This window comes from Miscanthus floridulus, chromosome 6 (assembly GCF_019320115.1).
Source record: "Miscanthus floridulus cultivar M001 chromosome 6, ASM1932011v1, whole genome shotgun sequence".
NCBI lineage: Eukaryota > Viridiplantae > Streptophyta > Magnoliopsida > Poales > Poaceae > Miscanthus > Miscanthus floridulus.
The window spans coordinates 4,988,581-4,997,635 of NC_089585.1; the positions used below are offsets into that span (position 1 = coordinate 4,988,581).

At 42.0% G+C, this 9,055-nt stretch overlaps 1 protein-coding gene and 1 long non-coding RNA gene across 2 annotated transcripts; one reads left to right on the forward strand and one right to left on the reverse strand.

The window, feature by feature from the left end:
• Nucleotides 1-620: 620 nt before the first annotated feature.
• Nucleotides 621-3,508, reverse strand: LOC136457470 (uncharacterized). The gene is made up of 2 exons (XR_010759734.1): nucleotides 3,152-3,508; nucleotides 621-962 (listed from the first exon to the last, which is right to left on the reverse strand). It is a non-coding gene; the product is annotated as an uncharacterized lncRNA (long non-coding RNA).
• A 3,176-nt stretch (nucleotides 3,509-6,684) lies between these two features.
• Nucleotides 6,685-7,056, forward strand: LOC136460137 (pollen allergen Phl p 2-like). The gene has a single exon (XM_066459959.1). It carries the CDS (start codon nucleotides 6,685-6,687, stop codon nucleotides 7,054-7,056), a length of 372 nt encoding a protein of 123 aa, XP_066316056.1.
• Nucleotides 7,057-9,055: the final 1,999 nt, after the last annotated feature.

The following is a 9,055-nucleotide window of genomic DNA, read 5'->3' on the forward strand; positions in this document are numbered from 1 at the left end:
TAAACTGTAGAAATTCCCAAGATAATAAGAAATATATAGCCTTTAATTTGATAGATTCTAATTATGATAGACGATAATAGCCTTGGATCTATATTTATAGAAAATTTCACACCTCTATCACTATAACCTTAGATGATTTAAAATAACCCCTTGGCTATTTTTATGGAAAATAATTCAAATTAAACACCTAAATTTGACTTTATATTAGCCACACTTACCATTACCTATATCTATATCTATATCTATTTTGTACCATATATATCTATATCTATTTCCCTTATATTCTTATATTATTTTCATCAGTTCAATGCTTAGTATGATTTTATACTTCGTTTAGTCCATGATGCTTATTTAGATTGTTTTATGCATGTTATCAACATGCTGGATATCGACTCTGTAGTCGATAGCTTTATTCAATGTTTTTTTAGCTATACATTAGAACTGTCTGGATCAAAGCCTGACTATATTCCACCTTAAATTACTCATCATATTTTTCTTGTCAATTTTAGATAAAATTGACTGCCACCCATACAAATTCGAAAACCTGACAGTACCATTTTTTTAGAGGAAAACCGACAGGACTTGCATTGAAGTTAGCAGATATTCCAGGCTTCGTCGTGTGCCTTGCGCGGTGACCAATATTTTGCATTAACATTTTTTTTTATATAAATGAAGTATCTTAACAACTCAAGATAATTACACTAAGTTGGTACAACCATCTTGACAACACTTCGGACCTCTGCATTAAAGCACATGGACAATAAAAAATTAATTTTTGAATTAAAATAGACACCCTAGTGACTATTAGTCCGTAGACTAGACCTGCCACCCATGTGCTCACGTAAAAAATTCCTTGACCAAACGATCCAATTGTTGCCATACGGCTATGTGACCCAATCTGGTGAATGCACCTGCTACAGAATAGCCCAAGTAGAGAGACAGTGGATAATCAAGTAGATAACCTGCAAAGGAGAGTTGATATTTTTATATAAAAAACCATATCATTTGGACATAGCCACAATGATCAACAAGATGCGGCTGCTCCTAGCAGGAATTGGTATAGAAACAGAGTATGGATAGATGACCCTGTCAACTAGCAGCCTGTTCGGGAGGCCGTAAACGATCGTGTATTATTTACTGCTGGCTGGTTTGGTGTGAGAGAAAAACACTGTTCCCGGCTGGAAATTTACGATCGTTTACGAGCAAGCGAACAGGCTGTAGATTATGGCATTTATTATTTGGGTCCAAGAGATATCCTAGACTTGAGATATCAAAATTCTAGTAGAGTATAACACCCAGTGAAGAGGTCCAATATTAATTTATTAGAGATATAGGTATGTAAGTATTGAGAAAATAAATTTAGACCACTGGAAAAGTTTTTTCTGACATATTAATTATTTTGATCTAAGCTAATAATTAAGAGATATCCTTTACCCAAGATATCAATAAATTAATTCCAAACAATGTGTTCCTCTATAAAAAGCCCCTATAAACGCTTAAATACATTGGACAACAAGCAATATAGCGATCCTCACCTCTTCTCCCTCGCAAAAACTGAAGGAAGCGACAGCGCACGCAGCATAGCGAGGATGGTGCACTACTTGAAGGCTACTTCGTTCGTGGTTCTTGTGATCTGCTGTAAGCACCCATACCTTTGTATTTTAGACATTTTCATATGATCATTTAGTATTTTACCGACCAGTCTTGCTTTAGTGTTAACATTAGATTGCGTTGTACTATTTCTTGCGCAGGCATGTTCCCTTGGAGCATGCAGCTGCAGCCACAGGGGAAATGGTCGAAGCCACCTTGCTTCGAGCCTCCGACTCACCGCTGTGTGGATGGCCGGAGCTGCGTATTTGTTTGCCAGTATAACGGAATTAGAACCTATAGGGCATACTGCGTAATACCTGCAAATGCCCAGGACAAATATATGTGCTGCTGCCCACCATAGATTTGAATGGTGTAATACCAACAATTAATGCATCTAGCATGTCTGGTGTAAAATAAATAAAATCTGCTCATCCATCTATTGTTAGCAATCTTCTCTCTAAATAAAAAGTGGATTCTGTACGCAAGGTGACTAGCTTCCCTCTAATTTTCTGGTTCGTCGCCTTACATGGGAAAGTGATGTTCCTGTAGTTGATTGAGTGCTCTGGGGTAGTGGCTGTGTGTCCTCTTAATAATTGTATTTCTTTTGTCAAATGCAACAAAAATTAAGGTATTCTTAGTTATACTCGGGGAACCATTAAAATGTTGTCCATTAAGTTGTGTAAAAGATTACGTGGCACTCCATGATACCACCTATATAAGACAACACTAATATACTTGCCTTTAAGGAAAATACAAAGCGCAAATGCAACTCTGGGAAGAAATAGTGAAATTTTACGGTGCATGCATGGAAATAATGGGAGCCATCTGTTTCATTAGATCGGATGGTTTAAAAATAGGAAGAACCACATAAGAGGAACTTAAGTTGTGGACGGGACACAGAAAAAAGTGCAGACCCGGAACTGATTTCTTAAAAAATTAGAGGGTATAATAGTATTTTGACGTCTCCGGATCAAGGAAAAGGAACTACTTCTCGCCTCACACGAGCTCGTAGTGGGCACGGGTCTCTCTCGCAGTCCCGCAGCTCCTAGTGGGCGCTGGTGCTCACCGGTGCGCTGCCCCTGGTTGTGGGTGCGTGGGTTCACCGGTGCGCGCCCTCAATGGGCATGCTCCACAAACCAGCACCGCGCAGCCTCTCGCCACTCTCTTTTCCGCACTGCAGCACTGCCGCAAAGCCATCGCCGAGCAATGCTCCACCACTATCGATCCTCTGCTCAGAGCAACACGGGTCATCGTCCTTATTTGGATGGCTATGCAGCGTCGTGCTGCATCCTACGCGCTATCTCACCATGACGCAGCCACCGCCACCCGGCCGCACGACCCATGCGCTGCCCGGGTGCCCGCCTCGAGGAGGAGCTCGCGGCGGATCCGGCCTCCCCGGCCGCGCCACCGCCAGATCCAGGCAATTAGAAGGAGGGGATGAGCGAATCAGTTCAAATCGCGTTAAAATCATCAATATCACGAAACCCTAGATGAAGTTTTCCACAAAATTTTCCCCAAATCCTCATGAACGAACCCTTAGATGGATTTGGTATTACGTTACCTTGGCCATGGGTAGCTGTTGGCCTCAATTTTTGGCATGGCAGCGCCATTGGAGTGTCAAGGGGAGGACAGCCGCCTCTGCAGCGCGTACCGGCGTTGCTCCCGCTGTTTGCGCTCCCCGCGCCGCCGCGAAGGAGCTCCTCGCGTGCGTGCTGGTGTCACGGGCGGAGGCAAGAACCTGCTCGGTAGAGGCGCGCGCTGGCTTGGCCGCACGCACCATCCAACGAGGGGGCCCACGCCGCTGCTGTGTCAATGGCGCCACTGCCCTAACGGCCTCTGCCGATTGCTGCGAGAAAAGCGGGGAGGGAGAAACAGAGAGAGTGGAGGGAGGAGGTGAGAGCGACGAAGGAAGTGAATGAGTCAACTAACTCTAAGCTGGCTCTCGGGCCTCACCTAGGCCTGTTGGGCCTCGGCCTTAACTGAGGCAGGCCTTATAAGATGCCCACCACGGTTACTAGGTTATTAATCGTGATGGCCGTGTTAACGTGCCCATCACGGTAAATCGATTAACCGTGGCGAGCACTTTTTCCTGCTTCGGTAGATAAAAAAGTCCCCACCTCCATAAATCATGGCATTAATCGTGACGGGCCGGACTGGTGCCTGCCTCGGATAAGTTTAAGGAGGTGTCACGCAAAATCAATCCTGTAGTAGTGTGTTACGAATTCAAACTTGCTGGCGACTTCAGACGCGGCGGCGCAGGGAGAATGAGGTCCGAGTCGCAGGCACTACCGTCTCCGGTTCGTGGATTGGGATAGATTATAAAGTGGAGGAAAATGACTAAACTGCCCTTAAAACAAATAATTTAATTTTTGTAATTAATTTTTCACGGTAGGGAAGCACAGTAGCAAAGCTCTCTCTCATTTCCACAAATTACCATATTTCTGTAAATGTCAAGAAACAGAAAAAAAGTGGAGAGGAATAAAATATAAGCAAAATGGGCTTTACTGCAGTACCCACAAATGACTGTGAGCCGTTCATTTATTTTGATCGGACGGTTACAATCAACTACAATATGTGAAATATATATTCATCTATATTTTTAATTTATAAGATAAGATAAGATAAGGAAGGAATGTTTTTGGTATAGTTTTTTTCTAGGTTTATAAAATATGTAAGGAAAGTAAGAAATAAGTAACAGAAAATAAAAAAAACTCAGGATTGTATATGTTGGAAATGAAATACTCCCACCATACTTTTTTTTACGCGTCGTATTAGCTTTGTCCTTTGTTAATGTTTCTATTCTTGATTATCAAAAGCATATCAGTGTTTGTATAGTTGCAAGTTGGAACACATAGTTGTTCAAGAGCTGAAACTTCAAATTTGGTTGGACAATTCTTAAATCCCAAAAGTTTTCTTTGGTGACGTGAGTATTCGACTATCAAAAATATCAACAACAAAAAAGTAAAAACCAAAAAAAAAGAAGGTGTGAAGCGAGTCGGTTCTATAAGATGGTTAGTTAACTGAAGACAAGAGACTACTGACCATGACGATGCCTTTGATGACAGTGTCGGTGTAATAGCTGGGATCTGTTTTTCTTGTAGAGACAGGAGCTCGTCAAGGGCAACTTTAATCCCCGTATCGGTATCCCGGACACCACCACCAGCGTCGCGCTTTCGACGGTGATCATCTATCAGGCCGACGAGCAACACGTCGTGCCTCGCCTGCAGCCTCGCAAGCGACGCATCCATGCCCAGTAGCATGTTGACCCACCGCAGTGCGGGTACAGGTCGCCGATGGTTGGCACTGCGTTGAGCCGGACGCTCTCTTCGACGATCCCCTGCCACCGGCCAGAGTCGCTGCCGTGTGGGGACGTGCCGATGAGCGCGCGCAGCATCACGTTGATGACGAACTCAAAAAGTCTGGGCCGTCGGGTGACCATCATCGATGTAGCAGCAGCTGCAACATTGGCAGCATCACAATTAACACTACTAGAAAATGGATATTTTGTCAGAGATATGTTTTCCTGATAGTGAAAAACGCTCTTATGAAAATATATTTTCATGAGAGTGATGAAAATCCCGCCACGAAAACGTATTTTCATGAGTGCTCCACACACCGTCATTAAAATCGACTATTTTTGTGAGAGTATTTAAATAACCCCACGAAAACTTATTTTCGTGAGAGTGATGATTTTCATGAGAGTCAAATTCCACCGCCACAAAATATGGGTTGCTGGTTTTCAGTACAAAAATAATTGCTTTAAATACTAGAAATTCAGGAACATAAACATAAGTTTTCTTCTTTTAATCTGCAGCAAAAGTTTCTAACTAGTCTTTCTCCCTCATGGTAACTCCAGATGTGGTGATTCTTTTTCCTAAATGTTTCTAAAATCAAGCTCTATCAATTTATTATGTTCTTACGGCTAATATTTTATTCATATTTTTATGTGACTTTATTTATTAATTCAAAATCTGGATTTTAAAAAAAATGGCAACTTCAAACAAAATTTTGAGGTAGTAAACGATTTCAGCTGAAAAAGTCATGAACATAAAGATCTACAACTTTTATTTTTGCCATTTTTTCATCCGGCAATGTGATAGTAACACTGTTCACAAATTTTATATGTCTCTCACATAGTTATATGAAACTATGTGAGTGATATATGCATTTGTGAACAATGTATAGTACCACTTTGTTAAAATGTTTTCAAAATTTTATGGCAAGCTTATGTACTTAAATTGTGCCCCCATATCAATTCTTAGTTTTTTACCACTTTATGATATTATTGATTTTTTTGTCAGAGTCACCAAAATAGTATCTTGAGTAGTGTTTAGTAAAACACTTAATTTTCTAGAGATTTTCAGGATGCAAGCTCAAATAGAACATGTCTTCTTACATATGTTTTTTCCCAATTTTTGGACATTGTTGGATACGACGTGTAGTTCAATTTGTTGTTATTTTCTAAATTGATAAAAAGGAAAAAGAAAATAAAAATGGACAAAACAACTTTAAATTAGCCCATTCCACGTATTCAGTCCACAGCCCACTCAGTGCGAACAGAATGACCCCTTGATCTTGGCCGTTTGATCGACGGTGGGAACAAAATGCATTTCAAACCCAAACGGCCCTTCCCTTACAAAATTTCCCAAATCTCTCTCGATCATTACCACTGCCGCCACCCAGAAGCCAAGGCGGGGCCGCGCCGGCGAGGGCGCAAAGCAGTGCTCAGGCACTACGCTACAGCGGCAGCACGTTGACAGACGGTGCATGCGGGGGTGGGGTCGTCAGCTCCCCATGCTTTATGAGAGGTCTGCATGTCCTGCGCGTCTTTTGCGTGAAAGCAAGACAACCTGTACTACTTAGCACAGATCTATTTGTGGCAATTGAACAAGTGTTCGTCAACAAACAAGCCGGCTAGAGATCTTGGTGGCATGTCGTACGTCCATGCCTAATTTTGTTGCCTAGGCCGCCCATAAATACTCAAGCCAGCTGCTGCAACCAGCAACAACAATCACCACACATATCCCTCTCTCCCGCCCTCTCGATCGATCAGGAAATAAGGTAAGTTACTCCTGCTAAGTTGTTACGTCACCGATGGCCTCCTCGTCCTCCTTCCTGCTGGCCATGGCGGCGCTGGCAGCCTTGTTTGCCGTTGGATTGTGCGGCAACACAGTGACCTTGACGGTCGGCAAGGGCACCACCTCCACGTACACACACCTAGTCCTTGTCGCCAACCTCCCCATCCATGAGCTGGCGATCAGAGAAAAGGGCGCCGCGGAATTTTTGGACGACATGAAGGAGTCACCAGCCATGACCTTTACACAAGACAGCAAGGCACCGCTCAAGGCGCCCCTCTCCGTCCGCTTTTCTGTGAAGGGTGGTGGCTACCGCAACAGGGATGAAATTTTCCCTGCTGGATTGAAGCCTGGCTCAGTTATCAAAACTGATATCAAGTTTGAGGGGTAATTGGCACATCTCCTCTTCCACTGAGTCAAAATTGTTGACCACTATATAATTTTGTAAGATTGATTGAGGCCATAAATAAGTAGGCCAATAATTCATTTACTATGGTTATTTTGTGGTACTACCGCAAAATAAAGTATATATACTAGGGTCTCCTGAATATTGTTGCGGAGCTATGTATACACACAATTTGCAATATTATATTTTTATATGGCATAAGATATCTAGTCAACCCTTTGTCAAGGCGGCTGTGTACATTTTATTTTTCTAAATTTCCATTACATGTATGTGTCAAAATCAGTGAAGCTTTTTTTTAATCTTATTTAGCATGTCCAAAATGTCATGAAAATTGCATTTGCAATTGCGACCTTTTCTTTAACACAAATTGTTCAGTCACTACAAAAGTTTTACCCTAATCCAACCACTTGTATCCACAGCGTCACAAATTCAATCGCAATAGGAGGCCCTATTGCAACATGAACTATAAGTTGTTGCGATACATGGCACTTAATACATCTAAACTACTGAGTTGTACATGTTAGTCGTAACCTCCATTGGAAGAGGTAGGTGTAAGGGCCACGATAAATTGTTGTTGCAAGTAAGTGTAAATATTGCAAGAAATTACGATGCGTTGTGTTAATAATAAGCCGCTGGAATTCATGGCATCAGCGAGGATGCGATGAACTTTGACGAGCAGGACGCACTACTTCCGCGGTGGGCTAAATTCATTAATCGCTGCAGGCAAAAGGGCCCGCCGTGGCCACGAGGTCACGGTTAATCGTGACAAAACCACGGCGGGCCCCTTTGCCTGCAGCAATTAATCCATTAATCGCGGCAGGCGACTTAAGTCACCCACCACAGTTAGTTTATTAACCGCTGCGGGTGCTCTAATGTTACCGCCGCGGTTAATCATTAAGCATGGCAGGCATTATTATTGGCCCTCCTCGGTTAATATTTTTGCTTTAAAAAAATAAAACATAGCAGCTTGTAGATTCATACGAATTTGAACTCAAATCAAGTGTAGATTTCATGGATCAAACAAACACATGTATCTAAGACATGTTAACACATGACACATTCATGCATTCACTTAGTTGTTCTCGTTGTCATCCATACATGAAACCGACGAAATCATTAAAGTTATCACAAACTCACACATATACATGTCTTCATGAACTAATTAACTCATGATGCAAATGAAAATGCGATTGGATGATGCATATATATTTTTATTTTTATTCCACCACTATGGATATCCCTGCGGGTTGTTACATGCTACAAAATTATTCATATTTGGTTTAGCATTTTTAGATTGCAATGCAAGAACATTTTTATTTTCTTTTCTAATGCAGATATGGGAAATTAAATATGCAACAGGAATTAATTATGCAATGCGGAAAAGTAAACTTGCTAAAGAAAAATAATTAATGCAATGCTGAAAAGTGAAAAATGGATAACTACCGAGTTACCTTTCGGCGAGGGTTCGGTGATTAAAGTCCTTCGAATAGGACTCCTTGTCTTGCTCAAACTTCCCAGGGCATATCAGACAGTCAGAATAGTGACCTTGGTTGCACCTCTTCTTATGATGGTGAACTGGAAGCTGATTTTACCTTTTCTTTCCATACATGTTTGGTGGTGGGCTAGACATGGGTGAAGGGGAGTCATCTTCTTTTACTACTGGGATATCTTCACTTCTCAAAACTTCTCCTTCATAGTCAGCCCATCTGTACTTTAAGACTTGATTCTTTTGGCATTGGGATGAATGACGCCTCCTTCTTGATCTGTTCTTCTTTGGCTGCTCATATGTTGTATAACTACTGAAGTAACAACGTACATTCTCATAGGGAATTGGAAGTGGATCTCTCCCTTTCTCATGTAGATTTCTCAAGTCGTATTGAGGAATGGACTTCAAGCACGATGGGTGGATCAGGTTCTTCTTCTCCCATGTTGAGGGCCATGAAGTCGGTAGGGGTATAGTGATCTCTTATCTTCACCATGATGT

Coding starts and splice junctions, on each gene's coding strand:
- LOC136460137 (XM_066459959.1), top strand. CDS start 6,685: ATGGCCTCCTCGTCCTCCTTCCTGCTGGCCATGGCGGCGCTGGCAGCC.